We start from the raw sequence: 26,221 nt of genomic DNA, 5'->3' as shown, positions 1-26,221 counted from the left end.
GAATTCAAGTTGGAAAACCAGTTGCCAGGGAGCGACTGCAGAAAATACCTGATGCCTTCAAGCCTTGTTTGTATGTTTCCCAGAGGCATCTGTTTGCTGGCTTTGGGAAGCAGGATAGATACTGGACTAGTAGATAGACCTATACTCTGATATAGGAAGACTTTCACAGTTCTTATTCATACACATAGAACACTTTGAGATTTTGAATGCTCTCCCCCTTGTTAACTGAATATAAGGCAAGTATACTAATACCATGGGACGCAGGTGGCGCTGTGGGTTAAACCACAGAGCCTAGGACTTGCCAATCAGAAGCTTGGCAGTTTGAATCCCCGTGACGGGGTGAGCTCCCATTGCTCGATCCCTGCTCCTGCCAACCTAGCAGTTCGAAAGCACGTCAAAGTGCAAGTAGATAAATAGGTACCGCTCTGGCGGGAAGGTAAATGATGTTTCCGTGCGCTGCTCTGGTTTGCCAAAAGCGGCTTAGTTATGCTGGCCACATGACCTGGAAGCTGTACGCCAGCTCCCTTGGCCAATAAAGCGAGATGAGTGCTGCAACCCCAGAGTTGGTCACGACTGGACCTAATGGTCAGGGGTCCCTTTACCTTTATGCTAATACCATGTGCCACAAAAAATGTTGTTATTATTTCTGAAGGCAGCCCTATTCAGAGAAGTTATTTACGGTTAATGTTGTGTCCTTAATATTTTGTTGGAAGCTGCCAAGAGTGGCTGGGGCAACCCAGCCAGATGGGCAACATATAAATAATAAAATTGTTGTTGTTGTCATTTAAATTTGTATATAGCCCTTCATCTGAATATCACTGGGAAGTTCACAACATGAAAATACAAAAGGAAAAGACAAACTACATCATAAAACAGGAACAAAACAAAACCATGATCCCACTCCCTTAAACACAATGAAAAGGCCATAGAACATCAGCCAAAGGCCTGGTTACAGAGAAACGTTTTCACTTGGAGCCTAAAGATGTGCAATGAAGGTGTCAAGTGAGCCATTCTGGGAAGAGCATTCCACCAATGGAGAGCCACTGCAGAAAAGGCCCATTTTCATGCTGCCATTCTCTGGACCTCTCATGGAGCCAAAGATCTCACCTATAAAGTTATCTGCCCCATTGTATCTCTCTGCCAGAGTTAACAATGCTGGGCTTGCCTTCTAATCAAGTGGCATGTCCAGATCAGGGATTCATGAAGACATAAAGAGGCAAATGACTCTCAGGACAGAAAAGTAATCCTTTTCAGGCTGGAACATAGAACATGCCTCCAATTTTAAATTCAGTAACACTGATACAGAAGTACAGTCGTACCTTGGATCTCAAATACCTTGGTTCCTGAACAAATAGGCTCCCAAACGATTGAAACCTGGAAGTGAGTATTCCTGTTTTCAAACAATTTTTGCAAGCTGAACGTCTGGCATGGCTTCCGCAGCTTCCGATTGGCTGCAGGACACTCCTGCAGCCAATCAGAAGCTGCACCTTGGTTTTCTAACAGTTCCGGGACTCGAAGAGACTCTCAAAATGCATTCTGTTCAAGAACCAAGGTACTACTGTATATATATTTGGGGACACCAGGCATGTGGAGTAGAACTGTTGTGGACAGTGGGGGTGACTAAAACAAAGCAATCCTCCTGTTAGACTGGGAATATCCCCTCACTCATCCAGTTTAGGATATTCCACCAATCTTTGACAGAGTTTCTTTTCTTTCAGCAAAGTAAGCGGCTCATGTCTATGTCAAGAGAAGCTTTAATAATAAAGAAAACGGTAATACAACAACATGCTACTGAGAGAAACAGAAACAACCTCATGAGGCAAGAACGACAGTTGGCCTCTCTAACAGAACTTAATTGAACACGCAAAGGGAGGGGCTGATTCCGGAGCACAACACAAAAGCCCCACCCACCAGATGCCAGACACACTACTAATCCAATTAATCCCCAGTGTTTTACTTACGAGAACAGACATTGCTGCTTCCCTTAGTGCTTATATAAATCCCACAACCATTTTAATAAGTGAAGTAAGAAAGGGAAACGAAACACACAAATATGCCTACTCAGAGATATTTGTTAGCGATTACATTATAAGAATACTGAACAAATCACAACAGAGAAAACTGCTGAGGAGGAAAGGAAAATAAAAATGGTCCCGATCAATGGGACAAAAGCAGAAGCTGCATCCAATTTATTTATTTATTTATTTATTTATTTATTTTTTACTTTCAGCTGATCTTCGTTTTCTTCTCTTTCCAGGTCCATAAGACGGCAATCTTTAAATTCTTTGGCGTCAAGTTGTATGACAGCTCAGAACACATTCTGCTCAAAATGTCATAAGCACCATAGATCAGCGATGAAGCATAGAGCCTGCCTCTGGGGAACAAAAAGGTAATTCCCTTGTTTTTCCAATATTCAGCAATTACAGGCTATAAACCTTATGAATACAAATGAGGGCTGACTGTGTGCATGAGAGAGAGAGAAAAATTAGCTACATGATGGTGGGGTTTGCATAACAGTTTTATTAGCATAAATTGTGGGCTATTGGATTATAAATAGGACGTCTTAAACAAATGCATTTTTTTAAAAAAAACTTTCATACAAGATCCTGCAGGGGGAAATGAACACTTTTTTGAAATGTATTTAAATGTTCATTTATTCATTTAAATTGACATTTCTGAAGCAGCTAACCTTTCTAAAGCAGGGCTGTCAATGCAGCCAGAATGCCTTACATCGTACATCTTCCATCAGGTAGCAGCATCCTGACCTAAGACGGATAGCATCATCAACATTTGGGTGGTTGTTAAAGTTTTCTTAAGAGGTGAAAAATGTAGGGGGAAAGCAAGAAGAGGAAAATAAACAGAACGTCAAATACATAGATTAAGCAAATGAAACGTGGGTTCCATGTTGCAGGATGGGGCATAAATGTAGAATGGGGGAATCTGTCAATTTCAGTTTCTATTAAATTTCTGCATCAGGTGTATGTATGTGTGTGTGTGTGTGTGTGTGTGTGTGTGTGTGTGTATCTGGAGCATTGTGCACTAAAACACTGGTGGATTTTTGTGACGCTTTATAAATCCATCAGTCTGTCATTTTCACACACACACACCAATTTACATATATTCCCATATATCCAGTTTGTTGTTGTTGTTGTGGCACTGGAACACAAAATTCAGAGAGTAAATTTCAAAGGACAACTGGGTTTTTGGTTTGCGCACTGTTTCAGAAAGCATGAGTTAAGTGGGTACATAATAAAATGCAAACCAGACAAAATTTGCCCCCCTCCCTTTTTCTCTTGTCTGAAGAAGGTGAAGATATAACACCGTTAGCTTTCACTGCCATTCTAAAAACCACAGCAGCTCCACTAAAATTAGCACCACTACTATAGTAAGCAATTGTGATAACAGATGGAACAGACATAAAATTTACACCACTTATACATCAGTGTTCTCCAGCTGTGAGACAAGTCTTCAAAATGAGGTATGGGCAATTACTAGGGAGAGCATGGAGTTTCTCCATAGCTCCTCTGAGCCCAATTATTGCAAACTGACCAGAAGCAACCCTTATTCTATGTTCTCCTCGCCACTTTGAAACCTAGAACTTCAACCAAAGATGGCAGTCTCACCTATCTCCTTCAGGTGAGCAATGACATCATAGTGCTATATTTGAGCAAACCCAAAATGATAGGGTTACTAAACTGCATTCTGGATTATTTTGCCCTTCCATTGTTTCCTTTTGAATGGTCACTTGCTTTTTCCTGCTGCTGTTCAGGCTTACCTCTTATTCTCCCTGCAAACCTATCCAACGGACTGAGAATACACCAGAAACTGAAAGCTGAAAATTAATATGCTAACCATTGCCTCACATTAAGAAATGGTTAAAATCAAGTGTTTGACCACATCTCCTGCCCAGAAAGAAATAGCTTATGCACCTTTTCCCAAACAAAATCACAATATTTCGCTCCAAGGCAGCATTCCATGAACATTGTAAACACCATTCCACATTTTAAATAGACATTGGAATGCCATACTTTACACACTTACACACACGTATAATTCAAAAGTCCTTATTAAAGAAAAATAGACCAAAAACAGAATTTCCAAAAATAATTCAGAGTTACATGGTAGAAAGTAATAATTTCACTAATTAGCATCAATTCAGCACTCACCCATCTCTTGGCCTATTCCTTTTGCATTAAAAACCATCCAAGCCTATTTACAAATATGATATAGAAAACTGACTAGTTTTTCCTTTCAAGAATTGGGGGGAGGGGTGGTGGTTTACATTTGAAAGAGCTTGATTCCCCTCCTCGCTTATTTTACAGGTGGATAATCCACTAATCTAGTCAAAGGTTTCTATTTATTACATTACTTATGGTAATACTTAGAATCAAAATAATGTTCTTTCTTAAGTATTCCCAGCATATGATATCCATTATCTGTAGATGAAGTCTAATTGTGGGTAGTAATCCTATGAGTTTGATTGGCGTTATTTACAGATTAGTGGCTGCATAAGGAGGACACTGACGAGAGAGGCATGTCTAATGACACTCACCCAATGAGCTTATGGCTGGGTTGTCCTTTGAACCACAGACATCCCCCTTCTCTGCTGATTATCTTTACCACTGCCTCCTCTGCATTAACCTCTATGAGCAGCACTTTCTGTCGATCACAGCATTTGACCACTCATGGCCATGTGGTACGTGGGATTTAAGACAATTTAAAAGCATGCATGGTGCTGGAGGAGACTCTTGAGAGTCCCATGGACTTCAAGAAGATCAAACCTATCCATTCTTAGGGAAATCAGCCCTGAGTGCTCAGATCCTGAAGCTGAGGCTCCAATACTTTGGCCACCTCATGAGAAGAGAAGACTCCTTGGAAAAGACCCTGATGTTGGGAAAGATGGAGGGCACAAGGAGAAGGGGATGACAGAGGACGAGATGGTTGGACAGTGTTCTCAAAGCTACGGACATGAGTTTGACCAAGCTGCGGGAGGCAGTGGAAGACAGGAGTGCCTGGTGTGCTCTGGTCCATGGGGTCGCAAGAGTCGGACATGACTAAATGACTAAACAACAAAAAAGCATGCATGAGGGTGGGGTTGATGTCTCACATGACCTAGTCGAGCTTAGGCACCCCTGCTCTCCAGTGATCACAAGGAAAAGGTCTCTATGGGACTTCCAAAATTTATGCAGGGCTAGCTCACATGACCTCACAGCCACCCCAACATGCTTTTAATTCTTGAGGGGATCACCTGACGCCCCTAGTGGAACATTATATCAATGCACAGAATTACCCATTCAGAAGAGCTGCTTACCTCATCCCTTTGGTTGCCTGTTTACACTGAACGTATCAAAGCTGAAGTGTGGCATCTTGCTACAAAATCACTTCCAGCCCTAGTCTGAGCAGCTGGAATGGGTTGCAACCAGGCACAGAAGGGCAGAAAGTTGACAGCAACGGGTACCGGAGAAAACGCACAGCTTCTCACAGCCAGCACAATCATCTACTCCTTTCCTCTTATTAATCAGACAGTACTATTGATTTTGTAGAGGGACGCGGGTGGCGCTGTGGGTAAAACCTCAGTGCCTAGGACTTGCCGATCGTATGGTCGGCGGTTCGAATCCCCGCGGCGGGGTGAGCTCCCGTCTTTCGGTCCCAGCTCCTGCCCACCTAGCAGTTCGAAAGCACCCCTAAGTGCAAGTAGATAAATAGGTACTGCTTTATAGCGGGAACATAAAGGGCGTTTCCGTGTGCTGCGCTGGTGCTGGCTCGCCAGAGCAGCTTCGTCACGCTGGCCACGTGACCCGGAAGTGTCTCTGGACAGCGCTGGCCCCCAGCCTCTTAAGTGAGATGGGAGCACAACCCTAGAGTCGGACACGACTGGCCCGTACGGGCAGGGGTACCTTTACTTTATTGATTTTGTAACAGGTAGCCACACTGCAGCTGCAGAAGAACAGCACAATATTTTCAGCAGTCTTGCAGGCTTTTAAATATTTCCTGCCCCCCTCAGGAGCGTGGCATAATTTATTTTAAACATATATATCACTGTTTTTCTCAAAAATAATAGAGCAATATCAATAATAAAGCAGCCTGCCTTTCCAAGATCTCTGAAGCTGTGTCAAGCAAAACAGGATTGTTCACAGCAAATTACGCACCACTTTTTTTGCCAACATAAAACTGGCATCCAGAGCCATGCTCAAGAGCTACTGCTCAAAAAGGAAAAAACCCACTTTGTCCTAGCAACCAATGCAAAACTTGAAGAAACCTGCTCCTCACAACCACACTTTGCAATACAAAGATCCAATAGTTACTTGTTCCAAGTATTTGCTAGCCAAAAATGAGTGGACCTCATCAGTTCTAATACAATAAATGGTCACACTTACCGGTACTTTTTCCAGGCAGTCACTGGCCATACAGTTTGCTATTTCTGACAGCAGCAGCAGTAGTTGCCAACAGCAAGGAGTGCTCTATAGCCTTGGGACACTCTGATTTCATAGTTGTATGACATCATGGGTGCCTGTTAACATCCCATAAGCACCCATCTAATAGGGGCAACAAATATATGACAATTATGACAACGCTTCCAATCAGGGTGGATAAAAATCAATGATTAAAAAATGATAATTAAAAAATAGTTTTTTAATTTTAATCAGATTTTTAAAATAAAATGCTTTTGGAGGAAAAATACTTCCAAAGATAGTTTTCTATTTAAGTTACATTATAGTCCAAAGGCTATTCGTCAGGAAGTAAGGATTTGTCTTTTCATGTGTGCTGTGCTAAAACTCAAAGTTTTCTTTTTTAAAAAAATTTTAACACATCAGTTAACAAACATGCTATAATGTTATTGTTTTCGTTAAATAAATTGTTTAATTGTATTAAGGAAATGATTATTTTTCTCCTTTCAATAAAGTACAGCAGAAAAGTTAGAATCATAGAATCATAGAGTTGGAAGAGACCACAAGGGCCATCGAGTCCAACCCCCTTGCCAAGCAGGAAACACCATCAGAGCACTCCTGACATATTGTTGTCAAGCCTCTGCTTAAAGACCTCCAAAGTAGGAGACTCCACCACACTCCTTGGCAGCAAATTCCACTGTCGAACAGCTCTTACTGTCAGGAAGTTGTCCAAATATAAACGGTTAATTTATTAAACCTCACAATAATTTCCTAATTATCTGTTCATGTATTTCTAATAGTATATCCAAATCAGTAATTTTTGATATAACTATAAAAACTACTCTGAAAATTTATTATTCCAAAAATGAAACCTTCATCTGGTTGTAAATATTAAGATTATAACAGCAAGAATGAGTCTTTTTGTAAAAAAAAAAAATAAATAAAGTCTTATTGACTAGTGATTTAAATCAATTTGATTTAAATCAAATCCACCCTGCTTCCAATTTTAAAATTTGGAATAAACACAAGGAGAAGAAATAGACAAGCTTTGGCAATTGTTGTTTTTTCAAGACCTTAAGAAAGAAAATCACAAGGTAGCATTTGCACTAGTTCAATGTAAGCATGTATTTGCAACTGGGAGGCTTTGGCTGTTACACTTCAGCATCCATGAGAAGGCAATGCATCTCTGGGTGTTAGACAAGAAGATGCAGAAGAGGTCCTGCCTCTGTATTGCTTCCATCGCCAGCCGAAAATAATTCACTCACTCACATTGTCAAACTATTCTTGTGAGTTTTGAAAAGGCAGCACTGGAAAGGCTTAAAAACGGTGAGGAGAAGATACAGAATTGTGACGGTGCGTCAGGGTATATACTGAGCATATTTCATTATTCACATTGCCTAACACAGACTGGGAAGGAGCCTGAACGTTTTTCTGGACTCCAGCAGGCACGCCTGCAGTTACAGGAAAAAGATAATTATCCTGGACCTGCATAATCCAGACTAGGAACCATTTATCCCTGCTCCCAATGTAGCGAGTCCCCCCATGAAGCCTTGGCAGCCCTCAGCTCATTGAAACAGCCTTCAACGTATCTCCGACCAACTGGCCAGTACAGTCAAAGCCTGAGGCAGCTCCATGTGATTTTTGCTTTCCTCTGCCTACTTTCTCTTACTAACTGATAGATGCAGTGCCTGAGGCACCTTCAGTTCTTCTTCTGAAGTCTACCTCCTCCTTGCATCAGAGCCGCAGGTCCTAAGCCTGCCTCCAACAGCCCTTTCCCTTTAATGTTGAGATCCATGATAAGCCAGAGTTAAAATAAAATTCTAGGCAATCCTATTATAGTTGCAAGTATCTCGAGGGGGGAAGGGACAAGTGCAAATTACAGGTCTCCTGAACCTTTCTTAACCTTTCTATGAAGAGAGGCTCATTGTCTTTTAATTGTTGCAACCCGTTCTCGGACCTCAGGGCAGAAAAATTACAGTGGTACCTCAGGTTACAGACACTTCAGGTTAACCCAGAAATAGTACCTCGGGTTAAGAACTTTACCTCAGGATGAGAACAGAAATCACACGGTGGTGATTAGCTAAAGTGATACCTCAGGTTAAGAACAGTTTCAGGTTAAGAACGGACCTCCAGAACGAATTAAGTTCTTAACCTGAGGTACCACTGTATTATTATTAACGCTTTTAACCATGGTGGCCAGAAAAAGGTCCCCGTTCTGTGTGGAATTACCTCAGCTGACATACAGACATAGAAGAGTTTGCTCACTGGTTTCAACCCAAAACAGCAAAAAATGAAAGCTGGGCGATGGGCAATTTTATTTGCTCAGCATGTGAGGATGCCTTTTAAAGCCAAACAATTTCTCTCCTTTTTTTATTTCTCTCCCCCCAGCCCGCTTCAGTCACATATTTTCTCCTCTCTCTCTCTCTCTCTCTCTCTGATTTTTTGCCAAGTCAAATGCTTGCCAAAACCTGCACTGGGCTGAACAAGAATGCTTAACGTGGCTTAGTCCTGTAATAAAAAGGAATTAAACTGTATGCTAATAAAGGGGAGGGAGGTTGCTAGGCAACTGCGAACGGGGAGGGGGGTAGAGAAAGCTGCTTTTGTTTTGAACTCTGCCACTGCTGAAGGGTTAAACAAACAAAAACCTGCTCATTTTCTCCCTGATGCTTTAAGTAAAGATGCGGAAATGTTCTACGGTGAAACGCAGGATGGCTAGGCCCCAAGAACAAGGTCCTATTTACATAAAATACCATCCCCAAGGGCGATCAACAAACATGGAGGCTATTTGAATGTCACGGTGGTGGTAAAACATGTTTGACTCTCAGCCTATTCAGACGCCACGGCCTCCACAGGGAGGCTGCCAGACGTGACATGGAAAAAGCGTAACATCTGAAAACTGCATGCTGCATGGACACCCCATGGCCTCAGGGGGTCCCATGTCTACAGGAGTAGCCATCAGCCATACAGGGTCCTGCTCTCCACACGATAAGCCAGTTTCAATCCTGGACCACATCTGTCTGCACTATACATTTAAAGCACTCTAATGCTACTTACAGTGGTACCTCTGGTTACATACTTAATTTGTTCTGGAGGTCCGTTCTTAACCTGAAACTGTTCTTAACCTGAAGCACCACTTTAGCTAACGGGGCCTTCTGCTGCTGCTGCACTGCCGCCCTGTGATTTCTGTTCTCATCCTGAAGCAAAGTTCTTAACCCGAGGTACTATTTCTGGGTTAGCGGAGTCTGTAACCTGAAGCATATGTAACCTGAAGCGTATGTAACCCGAGGTACCACTGTACTTATGTGGGTGGCACTGTGTTCTAAACCACTGAGTCTCTTGGGCTTGCCAATCAGAAGTTTGGCGGTTCGAATCCCTGCGATGGGGTGAGCTCCCGTTGCTCAGTCCCAGCTCCTGCCAACCTAGCAGTTTGAAAGCACGACCCCCAAAAAGTTCAAGTAGATAAATAGGTACTGCTCTGGTGGGAGGGTAAACAGCGTTTCCATGTGCTGCTCTGGTTTCTGTGTTCTGTTGTGCCAGAAGCGGCTTAGTCATGCTGGCCACATGACCTGGAAAAACTGTCTGCGGACAAACGCCGGCTCCCTCGGCCTGTAAAGCGAGATGAGCACAACCCCAGAGTCATCTGTGACTGGACTTTACCTTTTTAAAAAATGCTACTTTAAACTTCATGGCTTGCCGCCTGGGAACTGTAATTTGTTAAGGGCGATGAGAGTTGTTAGGAGACCCCTCAACAGAGCTACAGTTCCCAAGGAAGAAGGACTGGCTGTTAAAACCACTCAAGGCACCATAACTCTGTGAGGGGAATGGGGTCTCTGAACAACTCCCAGCACCCTTAGCAGTTCTTTGGGGGAAGCCATGTCTGATAAAGCAGTAAGATAAGGCAGCTCCCACCCAGAGGCTTACATCTAGAAGACATGGCACAAGTGGAAGAAAAAAGAAATCTTGGACACTATTTCTTGGTTTGAAAATCTTGCAGTGACCAGATTTCAAATTGCTAGTCTTTCAGAAGCCCTGTTCACATGGGCGTAAATTAATGCATGGTAAAATTTGCCTTAGAATGCAGGGAAATTTTATATTGTATTCAGGCCACCTCTTATTACATGGTCAGTTCTTTGAAGATAACAGTTGTGGGGTGGGGAGAAGAGAGAAGAATGTCTTAAGTCAGAAACAAGAGCTGCAGAGGAAAATGTGATATGCCATGTGGCTTTCTAATCAAGTAACACTTTAATTTTGTCTCCACCCATTAAGTGTTTCTATGGCAGGCAATTCTTAAGGATGAAACACCGTACTCAGAAAAACAAACATAAAACAGGAAATTTGAGTTCCTTGGTGATCATTCATATGACCCTTATGATGCATGACTAATTCATACATACGAAGAAATCCACATCTCTTCATTATAGTACAAACTAAAGTCTCCTTTCGGCTTCAAAACAGCATCACAAGCTACAGTTGCAAAAATGTAAATTTAAGGGTATAAGAGGTCAGATTTTTGTTGCTTGTTTAAATTAAAATCAAAGTTTCCTTATATTAATTGTTATTGTGTAGTCATAGTCCTGGTCATTTGATTTCTCACACACTGCATTTTCCACAAATACAGTGGTTGCAATCCTATACCCACTTACCAGGGAGTAGGTCCAATTGAAAACAATGGAACTTAATTATGAGTAGACATATATTGGATCACACTGATTGTACTGAAAGCAATTCACATAAAATCAAGTGACAACAATCTAAATACAATAGCAGCACAAATTATTTAGCTGTTAAAAAAATGCATTACACCACTGACAAGCCAAGTGTTTATCAAAAGTTTAAGCGTAAAACATACCTATATAGCCTATTGAATAGGTCAATTAACAGTATCTAATTTCAATAACATCATTAAGCAATCCACTCAGCAATTAACAACAACAGCTAACTCAAATAAAAACTGGGGGGGGGGGATGTACAACTAAGAAAATTTAACTATTTTTAGCACCATACTTCAGCCAACCCACAAGCACAGCAGAGATAAAAGGCAACCAGAAACCACACTTTTAGTCTGCACACACACAAACACAAAATCAATCACGATCTCATCTCTTGCCCCCAAGGAAAAAGGCATTTACAGGATTGTAGAGTTGGAAGGCACCTAAGGATCTTCTTGCACAATCCTCTGTAATGCAAGAATCAAAATCCTGATCTTCCAGGTGCCAGCCCTAGACAATAATAATATATAATAATAATAATAATTTATTATTTGTACCCCGCCCATCTGGCTGGGTTTCCCCAGCCACTCTGGGCGGCTTCTACAAAGACCAAAAATACACTAAGATGTCACACATTAAAAACTTCCCTGAACAGGGCTGCCTTAAGATGTCTTCTGAATGTCAGGTAGTTTATCTCTTTGACATCTGATGGGAGGGCGTTCCACAGGGCAGGTGCCACTACCGAGAAGGCCCCCTGCCTGGTTCCCTGTAGCTTTGCTTTTTGCAATGAGGGAACCGCCAGAAGGCCCTCGGCGCTGGACCTCAGCGTCCAGGCAGAACGATGGGGGTGGAGACGCTCCTTCAGGTATACTGGGCTGAGGCTGTTTAGACAAGAGCTCCAGAAGGGCCTTCTACATTGCCCCCCTGGCTCAGCCCCTTCAGTACCCACTTGGCGGGGTAGCAGCAGAACTTCTTTGCACCCTCCCATCATTTGGTGGAACTTTGCCCAATTTGGCATCACGGGTCAAAACCGCACTGATCTGGGTGGTTCTGAAGGGATTGTTGCCCAATATGGCATGGCAAGTCACAACTGCACCAATGTGTATGCCTCTCAAGATGTCATTGCCTAACTTGGCACAAGAGTTCCTGACGTAGGATGAAGCAGTCTCCTTCTGTGCTTAGATGCCATACTCTATTTTGAATCAAGATGGCAGACCAAGATGGCATGACAGTTAAAAATAAGGTTTTGCAAGCTGGAGAGGCAGTTTTCACTTATAATCAGATGCCATTGGATGCAATGAGCCAGGCAACAGTGTGTGTGTGTGTGCGCGCGCGCAAACTCACAAATTACACTAACCATTTAAAAAAAACCCCACAATATTATTTTAGTTTTTTCAAGTTCCTAAGCAGTGCCAGGCACTCTCTGCTAATCTGAACAGGAATTAGCCAAAAGAATGTCATTTGTTTCCGCGTACCAGATGCTCAATTCTTGCTATGGCTGCTGTCCATTGTGCTGTAAATCCATCCCTAAACTATTCTCTCACCTTTCAGGATGCTACGTGCAACCTTACATGTGAATAACCTTAACTGCAAAGTAACTTCATTTCCCCTCAAACTGCTTTAATGGCCCACTTTCTTTTCTTACCTTATTCATCCATAACAATCCTACAAAAGACAGCCTCTGATATTCACATTTTGCAGGTTAGGAAACAAAACTTGAGAAGAGGCTAAGAGTCTTCCAGCAAGCAAACTTATGGAAGCTTAGCTCTGGATCCCGTTTTATTGCACTTCCCTTCCAATTCACAGAGAAAAATATGAGTTAACAGTTTTATGATAGCTCTATGCATATGCCATACAGATATTCTTTTAATTTTCATTCATCACATTTGCATTCTGCCCTTCTTTTAAGGTAGCAGACAAAAGAGATATTCCAAGTGCCATGAAATAAAGGCAGAAACAGATTTGTTTTGTTCTTGGGAGCCCTTCCACTGCAAAGGGAACATCTGAAGTTGGCAACCAAGCCGAGGTCTCTGAGTGGAGGAACAATAGGCTTCATCAGGAACCTAGTGCTTATCAAAGTGCTCTTTAAAATAGTAATAAAAAAAAAGCTTGCTACAAACAGACCCTATGTTGTTAGCCAGGAAAGATTGCCTTACAATGAAGGAGAAGGCTCCCACAGGGTCATCCTGGATCAAGGACTTAATGAAAATGTGTCACTGTGGAGGACAGGAGAAAAATTGCCAAAAAGTTGAAGCAATCTGGAGGATCTTTTCCAAACTACCTTGGGAATGACACATAATCCATATATCTGGCCAAACCAGAGTCAGACACATAAATTTAATATAAAAAAGGCAAGGAGCAGCAACAGATAAAAGCTGGCAATGTAACAAACTCACCCATCATATTTTAACATCAAACAAATGAAGTCATAGACAAAAGGATGTGCATACTAAATATACAAGGAAGAAGAAAAGCCATTGCATACTAAATATACAAGGAAGAAGAAAAGCCATGCAAGCTGAAATTTGCTGTTTCAAAAAACTTGATAATAGATCTTTGTGAGCTTAAAAAAACAACAACCACAAACATATTAAAGACATCTACCCAACAGAGCTATTTTCTGCAGTTACCATGTCAAAGCACAATGAAAGGTTGTTTGGTTTTAATCATTTAAAGTTTTCAATTCATTTCTAAAGGTTGATGCCCGCTGCATTTGTTCAGGAAAGACTAGAACACCCAAACTGAGATGAACAGAAATGTGGGGATAGGAGTAACCTATATGAACAATGGTTGTCAATGAAACATTTCAAATAGAAATTCTAGGTTTCTTATTGTTTTTCACACATTTTTTTAAGAAAGAGGAAATACTAAAACTATCTATCTATGATAGCTCTTTCAAGAAGCTGTGACAACTTTAAAAATAATCAACAAATTAATTCTGTTTGGGGTTCCATTTCTTGTTTTTGTTTTTTTAAAAAAGAAAAGCTGTCAAGGCAGACAATTTTATTAATGGACTTTTAATATGTTCCTTTTCTTCCATGGGAAACTTAAGAATCTGGTCAAAATGTTATTTTAAAGAGTCATACTCCATAAATTATGAAATGAGCCTTATTAAATAAACCAGGGCAGAGGTAAACAACTAGAAGCACAGAACTAAGGCTGCAATCTTGGAACTGACCTAAAAGCAAGTCCTATTGAGCTCAGTGGGGCTTACTTCTGAGAGACGCGGGTGGCGCTGTGGTCTAAACCACTGAGCCTCTTGGGCTTGCCAATCAGAAGGTCAGCGGTTCAAATCCCCACAACGAAGTGAGCTCCTGTTGCTCTATCCCAGCTTCTGCCAACCTAGCAGTTCGAAAGCACGCCAGTGCAAGTAGATAAATAGGTACCGCTGCAGTGGGAAGGTAAATGGCGTTTCTGTGCACTCTGGTTTCCATCACAGTGTTTTGTTGTGCCAGAAGCAGTTTAGTCATGCTGGCCACATGACCTGGAAAGCTGTCTGTGGACAAACGCCGGCTCCCTCGGCCTGAAAGCGAGAAAAGCGCCACAACTCCATACTGGAGTTGCCTTTGACTGGACTCAACCATCAAGGGGTCCTTTACCTTTTACCTTACTTCTGAGTAAATGTGTGTAGGATAGCATGGTTAAATGTGTAATCCATGGGTCACTGACCTAGGCAAGACACACGTTATCGGCTTAAAATGCAGCAAGGTCATTTTCCCCTGCTGCATTTCAAATCATATTTGCACCTTGCTATACACACCGTCCCCCATGCGGGTGGCACTGTGGGGGACACAGGTGGCACTGTGGGTTAAATCACAGAGCCTAGGACTTGCTGATCAGAAGGTCAGCGGTTCGAATCCCCGCGACGGGGTGAGCTCCCGTTGCTCGGTCCCTGCTCCTGCCAACCTAGCAGTTCGAAAGTACGTCAAAGTGCAAGTAGATAAATAGGTACCGCTCCGACAGGAAGGTAAATGACGTTTCCGTGCACTACTCTGGTTCGCCAAAAGCGGCTTAGTCATGCTGGCCACATGACCCGGAAGCTGTACGCAGGCTCCCTCGGCCAATAAAGCGAGATGGGAACCGCAACCCCAGAGTCAGTCACAACTGGACCTAATGGTCAGGGGTCCCTTTACCTTACCTTTATACACACCAGTGATGGGGTGGGGATGCCTTTACCTGATCTGTGTCACCTGTTTGGTTTCCCTCACCCCTACAACACCCCCCCAGAACTCAGTGAAACTTATCTGCACATGCACCACGGCTGTCTCAAACGTACACACTTCACCTTAACTGTAGTTTATGTTTTCAAATCAGATTGAAGCTGGTTTGAGGGAAAACACATTGAATCAGCAGGACTTCTCAAGAAGCTATGGGACAGATCTGGCTAACCTCATGTGGACACAGCTTCAGGGGCCGTGGTGGATTCACACTGGAGCCAGAGCAAACGGTGATGTGTACACAGCCACTAGAGGATTTGCCGTTTAAGTCACTACTTTGAGAGCCTTAATTGTCTGTTCTAACACAGAGATCCTTCAACCAAATAGTCACAGGTCAAAGAACATGAGCTTTGCAAAGCACTCATTAAACAAATGTGTACCATGTGGCTCCAGCTCATCTTGTATTACGCCCAAGTTCCAGAACATGTTTGAAAAGACTCAGTTATGGATAGGGGTGGGCGATATCTGGTTTTCAACACTGTGATAGATCACCAGCTAAACATCGCGATAAACCAACACATATCACAAAGTCTGAAATAAGGACGGAGCTATGTAGAGGCACTGGCTCACACTGGCTCACAAAATCACATTGTGATTTTTGCATAGCACATACATAGACATCATGATTTGCATTATATTGCTAGGTCAAAATTTATGAAACCAATATCATGATATGGACTTCAAACTGATTTTGGATGATATATCAGTATACCACCCAGCCCTAATTGTGGGTGGATCCTAGAAAGAGAAAGAGAAAAATGCAGGGGACAAAGGAAAGATGAAACTGTCCCACCAATTCACAAAGTCACTGGTCAGTACGAGCTGGTCAACTGAATTAAGCTGATTACATCAGGGTGGGCACCCCTTTTCTCTCTCTCCCAAAGGCCATATTCCCTCAGGAATATGTGCAGGTCTGCTCAGAAATCACCACCACTAGATTAAATGGGGTTACTCTCAAATAAATACACAGAAAGATTTTGTGTTTTTTTTAAAGAACAGACCAATATGGCTACTGTCCTAAGAAGCAAAAGAAAATAATTACTTTAGTGTGCTACACACACGGGTTACCAATAAACTGGGATTTTCCAAACTTTTCCCAGGCTCACTTTGTTTAGTAAACAAAACACCTTTGGAATCTGCCAAGCTTACCTGATATTGTATTTGCAGTTGGCACCATTCGTTGTTACTAATGAGGTTATGGAATGGAAAAATTCCATGGAAAAATAAAAGCACTGGAAAATTTGCCACTTTGGGAAACTTGACACCCCACATCACAGCACATAGCAGAACTGAATGGTTCTAAAACAGCTGCCTGGGGTGATCCCCCACTTCACTGGAGGTATAAAACAAGGAGGAATGTTTAAGAAAAACCATTTTTCTCAAAAGAAACACCAGCCCTTTCAATTGTTCTGAAACAACACAAGGAAGCAGAGAGAGGGAAACACCTTCAAAAGCCAGTAAGAATAAGGAGGAAGCAGTAGGACAAGAAGAACTCAGTTGGGATAGAAGAATGAAGGCAGCTTCAGGAGGCTTTGGGGAAATTAAGTGAAAGTTGAGGGCCACTTGCAGCTCCTGGTTCACATGTTGCCCACTTGGGGATTAGGTACCACCCTATGCATTTTCATTAGTAAGTAAATCTCACTGAAGAAAATTGGAACTGTGTTGGCATCCCTCTGTCTCAAGAGACAACGGGTGCACCTCCAGGGCTGAAGTCAAACTGCTGTGTTAACCGCACTTAAAGTGACCTCCCTAGATGGTGTGCATGGAGGTACCAGGCTGCCCAGATGACAAGACTCCTCTCTTGGCCTCCCTGATGTGGTCCAAAGGAAAGCAGAGCAATACACTTGGCAGCAGCTTGGCTGCAGGAGTCGCTGGAAGGAGTCGTACAAAGGCGCTATCCAACCATCTTAGGGACTCCAGATTTTGGTCAGGTTTACTCCTTAGCCTTTTGTCCTCCTGAAGGTGTTCTGCAAGGCAGCGGACTTGCTTTCAGATAAAATGCTCAAAGCAAAGTGGATGTGACAACATGCAGTACTGAGTCCACAGTCATCTCCCTATAAGGTAGGGGGAAGAAGGCCAATTTAAAGTGCAGCGCACATGGGTTGGGTGGGTGTGATAGAGGAGCGGGGAATCACTGGCACGCTGGCCTGATTTGGCCCACATGGCGACTTTGGCCAGGCTGTGCCCATGCACCCCACACCAGATGCCAGTAAAGGTGAGGCTTGGATGAAAGGGGATTTGTAGGTACCACTAATCAGATATGCCTGCAGAGCCCCTTACACAGTGTGCTCCTTGCTGATTGTTAATGGCTTGTAAATCTGTGCATATGGTGTTTCCCAGCCCCTCTCTCTAGCCCCTAGAACAACACTTCCCAAGCAGCTTTTCAAACATCCTTTGGGGGGAAATGCAGCATTTGTAAAAGCAGCATTTTTTATTTCATTTTTACTTTACAGAGAAAGCAAGTTTGCATTCAAAACCATTGTGAGATCGTTAACAATATCTCCAACAGCACCCCACCACCACCACCACCACCAAAGGGCAGGACAAAAGCACTTCCTAGCCCAATGGGAATGAAAGGGAGTTACACATTACCATAGTCATAAACCTCAGGGGTGTTAAGGGCACTGAATTATGAACAGATTACCAACTCAAGTAAACACAATCCTGGGTTCCTGAAAAGATTTGTCTCAGAGTAAAAAAATAAAATAAAATTCTGTGTTTTGACTTCACTTAGGTAGTGACCTTAAATACTTCTTTCGAACAGAACTAAACTACCACAGCATCAGTAGAGTTTGCCCCTACATGTTTAGGATTGCAATATTTCATGCATGTGCAAAGATCCATTGACACTCCTTGAACAGAAAGCCACACACACCAAAAAGCCATTAGTGGTTAAATATTAATTCTGGGTATGATCTAAAGGAAGATGTCACCATCTGTTATTGAGTGATAACTTTCAACGAAGGAATTCTTTAAAAAAAAGTGACTCAAAAGTTAAACTGTCCACTTCGTTTCTGATCTTCTGGCACGCTGACCAGACATCTGCCCTACTACAATCAAGTATTTTATAGCCACAGTTAATGCTTGTGGGGGTGTTGTCTTTTTAAAGTGATACAGTGAAAGCTGTGTGTCAAAAATGGGGAAATGCTAGAAGATTGCTAAGATTAAAAGATCACAGCACTCTAATCGTATCACCAGCTGTGAGCCTAATGAACTAAATTTAAGACAGCCATTATCTCCAGAGGGTAAAAAAAATGGCCATTGCTCATCTTCATGTGCTAATTAATTTAGATGTATGCTTATTTACAGCTGTCCACTGCCAAGCATTGAAGCTGTCCTTCAAGACTGTTCAACGGGCACAGAACATGACAAAAACATTTTGATGTGGCTGACTTGTAACCAGAGTCCGTGCTGACTTGTTATAGCTTTCAGGGGTTGATCTGTAAAAGCTCTGCACCTCATAACAGGAGATATCTAAGAAACCAGTTCCTCTGCTATGCCCACTCAAAATATCCACCATGGACCAATACCACCTCCCTGAACCATGTGTCATTTTAGCCTTGCCAATGAGAAGTCCACAAAAATTAGTTATGCTACACACAATATTATTAAGCTGGGACATCTCAGGAACCTGAAATAAAAGAAACAACACTTCCTCAAGTTTGGAAGAAGTTCTCTGCCTGAACACCTGGTGGGTACAAGTCTGTGCAGAAATCACCTCCTACAATTACATAATTCTGTCTTGAGATTCAAAACCCAAACTTAAGCATTCAGAAGTGCTGCATATTCTGCTATTAGGATTCAACAATGTGTGGATAGCTGTGAGGCTTAACAGCTTTTATGTTCCAAATGCATGTCTTTAGGGTGTTGTTGTTGGTTTTTATACCCTGCTTGTAAGCTTCCCACACACATCTCACTCCTCCCAGGCACAGCTGGGTGGGTGGCGGGGAATGCTAGACTAGTGTGACATTTTGCTATCTTGCTCTGTCCTAAATTTTCCAGTAACTTGCCTAAGCAAAGTCCTGTTGACACAGGTCAGTCTTGATGAATAAAATGCTAGGCTGAGGACAACAGACATGTGGTCAACCCATTTTTACTCCTAGCCAGCCGAGAACACTAGCAAAGCCTGCAATCTTAATCACACATAGTAAAGGTAAAGGACCCCTGATCATTAGGTCCAGTCATGACCGACTCTGGGGTTGTGGCGCTCATCTTGCTTTATTGGCCGAGGGAGCCGGCATACAGCTTCTGGGTCATGTGGCCAGCACTAAGCCACTTCTGGCGAACCAGAGCAGTGCACGGAAATGCCGTTTACCTTCCCGCTACTTGCACTTTGACATGCTTTCAAACTGCTAGGATGGTAGGAGCAGGGACCGAGCAACGGGAGCTCACCCCGTCACGGGGATTCGAACTGCCAACCTTCTGATCAGCAAGCCCTAGGCTCTGTGGTTTAACCCACAGCGCCACCCGTAAAGAGCACTGAACTCAGTGGGGATTATTTCTAAGAAGATACACAAATGATTGCATTGTAAAATCCATACACCGAGTAGCACAGGGAGGTGCAGAAGCCCACCCCCCACCCCACAACTACCACCTCAGGATTCCAAAGTAAGGAGAGACTTTGTGCTGGTCATCAGCCTACGACTTTTTCCACCTGCCTTGCCCCACCCTCCAGGCCTAGGAGCCCTTCCCAAACCATTACTTGGAGAACAGCAGAAGCAGCTGGGAAGAGAGGAGTTCGGGGATATTTTTTAAGAAATATGTTATAAATTGTGTGTCCTTGTTTCCCAATTTGATCCTTTTATATGGCTTTGTATGTTTGGGATTTTTATGCATTGTGACTTGCTGTTATTTTTATTGAGTAGTAATTCTTTATTGTAATTGACAAATGTAAACTGTTTATTATTTGCTGATATTTAATTTTACTGTTTACTATTATATTCTAATGGATTATTGAATATAGCTTTCTTTCATACTAGTTGTCAATTTTAAATTTATTGTGACTTTGTTGTATTGGATCAGATTGTTATTACTGTGTGATCTTTGTTGTCTATTTTGTTGTGTCTTCAGCTTATAAACCGCCTTGTGTATAGTAATATAGAAAGGCGGTACAGTCATACCTTGGTTCTCCAATGCCCTGGAACTTGTACGTTGCAACTACCAAACGACTGAAAACCGGAAGTGAGTGTTCCAGTTTTCGAACGTTCTTTTGGAATGCAAACATCTGACGGTGTGTCCACATCTTCTGATTGGCTGCAGGAGCTTCCTGCAGCCAATCAGAAGCTGTGCTTTGGAAGTCGAACGTTTCGACTTCCGAGGTACGACTGTATACAAATTAGAAGTGAAATGAAATGAAAGAGTCTATGGCAAGCCAGCCATGTTGGAAGTGTTGGTGGGAGCCTCAAATTTGGGGAAGGAAAAGATACATAGGCGCCGACTCCATGGGGCTTGAGGGGGCCCGAGCCCCCTCAAAAATTCGTTTGGGGGGGCTCCGCCCCCCCAATAATCTCCGGCGCCCCTCCAGCAGAGCGCCATCGCCGCCGCTCCCCCAGCCCAAAATGCACAGGGTTGGGCTGCATGCCTCCTGCCCTCCCTCCCGAGCAAAAGCTCCACCCAATTTCCTTCGGAGCTGATTAATAGGCGCAGCACGCTCTCCCCTATTCGCTCACGAGGAGGCGGCGCCACTTTATTTGCATATTCATGAGCTTATTTATTATTCATGAGCTTTCCCGCCCCCCCCCCCCAATATTTTTTATAAGTCCGCGTCCCTGAAAAGATATGGATATCAGCAGTCCTTGGCACTTCCTCAATTGAAGGAGATATACACAAAAGTTTAAGAACTTAATGGGCAATTTGAGCTCACTAGGGCAGGAGATAACAACTTCAGAAGCACTTTTTAACTCCTGACACACCACTGTAGAAGATCCAGTTTTAAGAATGGGGGGGGGACCCTATGTACTGGGCTGCTTCACATTTTATATCAGGGTTTGGAGCCTTTGTCCCTACAAATGTTATTGGGTTACAACCCTAATTATGAGAGGTGGTGAGAGTTGGAATCCAACATCATCTAGAGGGCCAAAGGTTCCCTATCCCTGCTTTATATAATGACCAGATTGGCTGCAGCCACATAATGCAGCAAGTATTGAAGTCAAAAGCATGGTTCTAGATATGCGGCAGACACATACACTAGGGACCACAGACAATCTAGGTTCTTCAGAACAAATCCCCAAGGATTTCAGATGGACTGTGCCTGTCGCGTTTATCATAGGAAGCACCAATGCAACTAATTGTTGCAAACAGCAGTCTTTCGCCCTTGCATAACAAAGCAAGCGTGGAGAAATTCTACTGCGCAACAGTATAATTTTCACAATACACCACCAATGAGGAATCAAAAACTAGAGGGGAAAGGACTCAGGAGGTTGGCATCTCTAAAGATGTTATGTTGGCCTTTTAAAATAAACATGGAAATAAATGATTAATCCCCTGCTCTGGGATAGTCTGAAAGGAACTTTTCATGTGACAATCATCCCAGGGAACATTCCAGACCTTCCCCTTCAATGTTCTGTATTTAGTCTGTGAGAGTTAAAAGCTTTACTAATTCAAGATGGATGTCATGTGTCTCACTTCTCAAATGCAGTGTTCCCAGCACGTATCACACATTCCACCTATAAAGAGATTGGAAGCACCTTTGGGTGACATGCTAGACACTGCCCACTTTGGGCACTGCCCACGTTTGGCTTTGGCTGCAGGCACCAGTGGTATGCTATTTCCCCAACTACTTGACTTAATAATAATTTTTAAAAAATCTGCCCCTGCATTATGGGAAACTGGCACACCCAGCACTTACTCCTGAGCAGACTGATTTAGGGGAGAAGCAGTCAGGAAGAGAGTGACAGATTCTGTCTTATACAATTCCATCCAGTATTAATCCACTTAATGGGAATGTTGATTGCAGTACTCTGGATTCAGCTCTTGGGGTCCCTTAAAAGGGCAGCTAGTTGCCAATTCAGGCCTCAGTCTAAATTGAAATAAGTCCCATTGAACAACATGTGACTTGTGTCACTTCCAGATGACCTGTTAACTGAGCATTCGCCCGATTTGTTTGCATGAGGTTTACAGGCAAGTTAGATGACCACAACAATTTATTTGTGGGTGAACTGTGAGTTTCTTTGAGCCCTGGGTGACAACCAAGGTGGATATGTGAAGCCTTGTATGAGAGCCAGGAGGCTGAAAGGGAAGGTGTATCAGTAGGGATGTATATTGCTTATTTTGGAAATTTGAATTGATGTAACATTTTTATGTGCAACTGTGTGTTTTTGTATATTTGTTATATGTTGTTCAGTTGCTTGTTTACTTTAGTTTTTTTGTACCACACACACACATATATCACAGTACAGTGGTACCTCGGGTTACATACGCTTCAGGTTACAGACTCCGCTAACCCAGAAACAGTGCTTCAGGTTAAGAACTTTGCTTCAGGATAAGAACAGAAATTATGCTCCGGCGGTGCGGCGGCAGTAGGAGGCCCCATTAGCTAAAGTGGTGCTTCAGGTTAAGAACAGTTTCAGGTTAAGAACGGACCTCGGGAATGAATTAAGTACTTAACCCGAGGTACCACTGTATAGAAATGGTTTAAATAAGTAAATCAAACTGAGCATTTGTTCCGATTTGTTTTGGAAAGGATGGACAATACTACCTCAAGCAATTGTTATCCCACTCTTTCAATTGCATGTTGCCATCACTTTTTTCATCAAAAAATTCTGATTTTTAAGGGGTAGCAGGAAGCAGAGATTTTTTTATTCAAGAGCATCAAATCAGCTGTCGTTGCACAACCAGGCCTTGGGCTGATTAATATTCTACAGCCTTTTAATATGTCCCTGTGGGAAAGGAGGGTATTAGTTCACTGTTTTAATTTACTTGTGTTTCTATATAATATTTTATTCTGTGAACCACCCTGAGATTTTGAAGGGCGGTATATAACAAATTAAATAAAATTAAATAAAATTTGCCAGTATGTGATTGACTCTCATCCCAAAACAGCAACACTCCAGAAGCACCCTTACTTTTTTTAAAAAAAGGATGCTTTCTGCACTGCTGGTGAAATTTTATTTAGAAATATGTTGAGAAATAGGTAGATGGGACAGAAGAGCACGATTTGGATTTGCTGACACAAGCATCAAAAGATTCTCCGCAATCTCTGCATTTGGACCCCCAGATGAGGCTACAGTGGTACCTCGGGTTAAGTACTTAATTCGTTCCAGAGGTCCGTTCTTAACCTGAAACTGTTCTTAACCTGAAGCAGCCTCCTGCTGCTGCCACGCCACCGGAGCACGATTTCTGTTCTCATCCTGAAGCAAAGTTCTTAACCTGAGGCACTATTTCTGGGTTAGCAGAGTCTAACCTGAAGCATATGTAACCTGAAGCGTATGTAACCCGAGGTACCACTGTATAACTATATGTATCCAAAAGAGGATGAGAAACCAGAAAATATTGGTCTGCCAAAGAATATCCTGTGCAATCACAGGTGGCTAGACAGCGATAGGCAAGAAATACAGGCCAAATTACATTGCCTGAACCACTCAGCTTGGAGAACGGAGGTTTCCTTCCCTTGGGAAAAGCAGGAGTGACAAACTCCCAGACTTGTTGAACTGCAGCTCCCATCAGCCTCAGCCAGGATGGCCATTGGCAAAGGATGATGGGATTTGTAGTTCAGCAACATTTGGCAGCGGGGGAAGGGGCACAGACTAGTCACTCCCATCTGCAGCCTGGGTAGCTTGGTCACTGCATTGTGGTCTTGCCTACGGATACCTGTCCACCTTTGGCAAAGGTTCCTTGGCATAGGGGATAGTCAGAGCTTAATCTCCTTCATTACGCACACGCCCCCCTCCCCCGCGCGCACACATGTGGAATGGCTCCAGTGTGTTTACAAGTGGGGAGCCCCTGTCGCTCTTGATAACCAGCCACGGCGGGGGGGACCCCACTCTGCACGTGCCCAGAGGCCCACATATCCCTCGAGCGCACAAGTCAAGCCTGCGGCCACCAAGGACTCCGGACACCTTGCAATGCTTGGCGACTGCAGCAGAGGCTCCTTGGGGGGTCCCAAGTTTCTTCTTCCCGGTTTCCAGACGCCACAGGGCTCCTGGCGCGCCCTCCTCTGCCGCCCCCCTGCACGAGGACACGGCCGTACCTCTATGTCCACGGGGTCCCGGCTCAGCCAACGTGCCATACTTGCGCCAGCCGCGTCCGCCCTTTCGCCGCCGCCTTCCAGGAATCGTCCAGCTGGCGAAGCGAAAGCGCGACGCGGACCCAGCCCGCCCAGCAACGCCCCCAGTGGGCGGACACGGCGGAGACCTTCCTCGGCGCTGCCCCTTCGGCTCCGCAGCTGCCTCCTGGCTCCAGCCAATTGGCCTTTTCTGCTGAGCTTGCAGGGAGGAAAACATTCAGACATGGTCTTGCTTTAAAGAAGAGGGTGGGGGGGATATTGATTACTTAATTGCGTAACCGTGTGCAGCTTGCAACAATGTAGGCAACATACGCACAAGGAAAGGGAAAACGAAATACTGTAACTAAAATCTAAGTTTTGTAAACTGGTGAGAGAGAGAGCGATGCAAAAGTTACAGTCGCAGGATATCTGACACTAGCATGTAGCATTTAGACCGGCGAACACAGATATGTAAGAATTTGAGCATTTCAGTGATTTGGCTGTGCACATGTTCGTTGACACCTTTTAATTCAAACATTGCCTTTCTAGGATTTTCTGGTGAGGGCGCAGGGCTGGATTAAACCCTGTGGAGGCTCCTAGGCAGTTGAAATCTGGGGGGGGGGGGGCCTCACAAATTATCTCCTAATAGTTTTTGTAATTTTCTTTCAAGATGGAATCAATATTATTTTGATCTGTTGTCGGGCAAAAGAAGAATGGATACAACAACTTAGTAAATATGCAGAAGTGGCGAAACTTACTGGAAAAATAAAAAATCAAGATAACAAATGTTTTATAAAAGAATGGAAATGGTTTACTGAATATTTACAAATAAATTGTAAAAAGATAAGAACATTGGCAGGGTTATTGTAGTAACTTGCAGCTTTATAAGAGTATATATTTATTTTTTTTCTTTAAAGTAGATGAGTAAATTAAGTTAATTTGGATATGCAGAAAATATTAAAAATAAATTTAAGAAACCACAAAAAGAGGGGGGAGCAAGTCAAGTTTTGAAATGTTAAAATGATTATAAAATTATTGAAATGTATAAAATTGAAAATCATAAAAAAGAACTGTATTAAATGTGTTGAAAATTATTAAATAAATAAAAAAATCGTAGAACTACAAGGGTCACCTAGTTTGACCTCCTTGTGGTCCCTTCAAACTCTACGATTCTCAGTTCTGGTGCCTCATCTCACTTGATGGTGATGGCTGAAAGTTATTATGGGGAATGTGGAAGACTAAGCAGGAACACAACTTCCTTGCAAGTCAAGTACGGTAATTGTTTTGATTGCATTACCTTTACCCTGCTAATGCCACTTCTTCTTTAAAAAAGAAGACAAGACAACACATCAGAACAAAATTAAATCTTAAAGCTCTGTGTGTGTGGCTAATTTGTTTAGTTTGTTGCTCCTCAGCTACTGCGTGTAGAAATAACATGCCTTAAACCAGTGTTTCCCAAACTTTTTTGGGCAACGGCACACCTGTTTACTGAAAAAAAATCTCGCGGCACACCACCATTAAAGCCCCGCCCCGTGACGTCAGCGCGCAGCGTCACGCCGGGAGGGGCGCACGAAAGTGAAAGTTTTTTCCCTCCCCCCTCAGTCCCTCGCTCGGAATTCAGCTCGTTTGGGGCATCGCTCCGGCTGCTCCCTCTCCCGCCGCGGAGGAGCGATGCCTCTCTCTGGCTCTCCCTCCGCGCAGGCT

General features: G+C 43.1%; 1 protein-coding gene and 2 long non-coding RNA genes across 6 annotated transcripts in view; 1 reads left to right on the top strand and 2 right to left on the bottom strand.

Annotated features, from left to right (window-relative positions):
* DPYD (dihydropyrimidine dehydrogenase) overlaps nucleotides 1–24,765 on the bottom strand; it is a 537,474-nt gene extending 512,709 nt beyond the window's left edge. For all 4 annotated transcript variants that reach the window (XM_081193976.1, XM_081193978.1, XM_081193977.1 and 1 more), the window contains exon 1: nucleotides 24,503–24,765. In XM_081193976.1, coding sequence (XP_081050102.1) covers nucleotides 24,503–24,763 — 261 coding nt within the window. In that variant the 5' untranslated portion in view covers nucleotides 24,764–24,765. The remainder of the gene's footprint in view (nucleotides 1–24,502) is intronic.
* Nucleotides 1,739–9,329, bottom strand: LOC308586946. Its single transcript, XR_014008160.1, has 4 exons — nucleotides 8,619–9,329; nucleotides 6,384–6,536; nucleotides 2,690–2,811; nucleotides 1,739–2,374 (listed from the first exon to the last, which is right to left on the bottom strand). It is a non-coding gene; the product is annotated as an uncharacterized lncRNA (long non-coding RNA).
* LOC308586953 lies at nucleotides 2,291–15,699 on the top strand. Its single transcript, XR_014008167.1, has 2 exons — nucleotides 2,291–2,389; nucleotides 15,413–15,699. It is a non-coding gene; the product is annotated as an uncharacterized lncRNA (long non-coding RNA).
* Nucleotides 24,766–26,221: the final 1,456 nt, after the last annotated feature.

The sequence above is a fragment of the Podarcis bocagei genome (assembly GCF_964188305.1).
Source record: "Podarcis bocagei genome assembly, chromosome: 5".
Taxonomy (NCBI): domain Eukaryota; kingdom Metazoa; phylum Chordata; class Lepidosauria; order Squamata; family Lacertidae; genus Podarcis; species Podarcis bocagei.
Note: the sequence above shows the minus strand (reverse complement) of the source record. Positions and strands in the feature narration are given on the sequence as shown.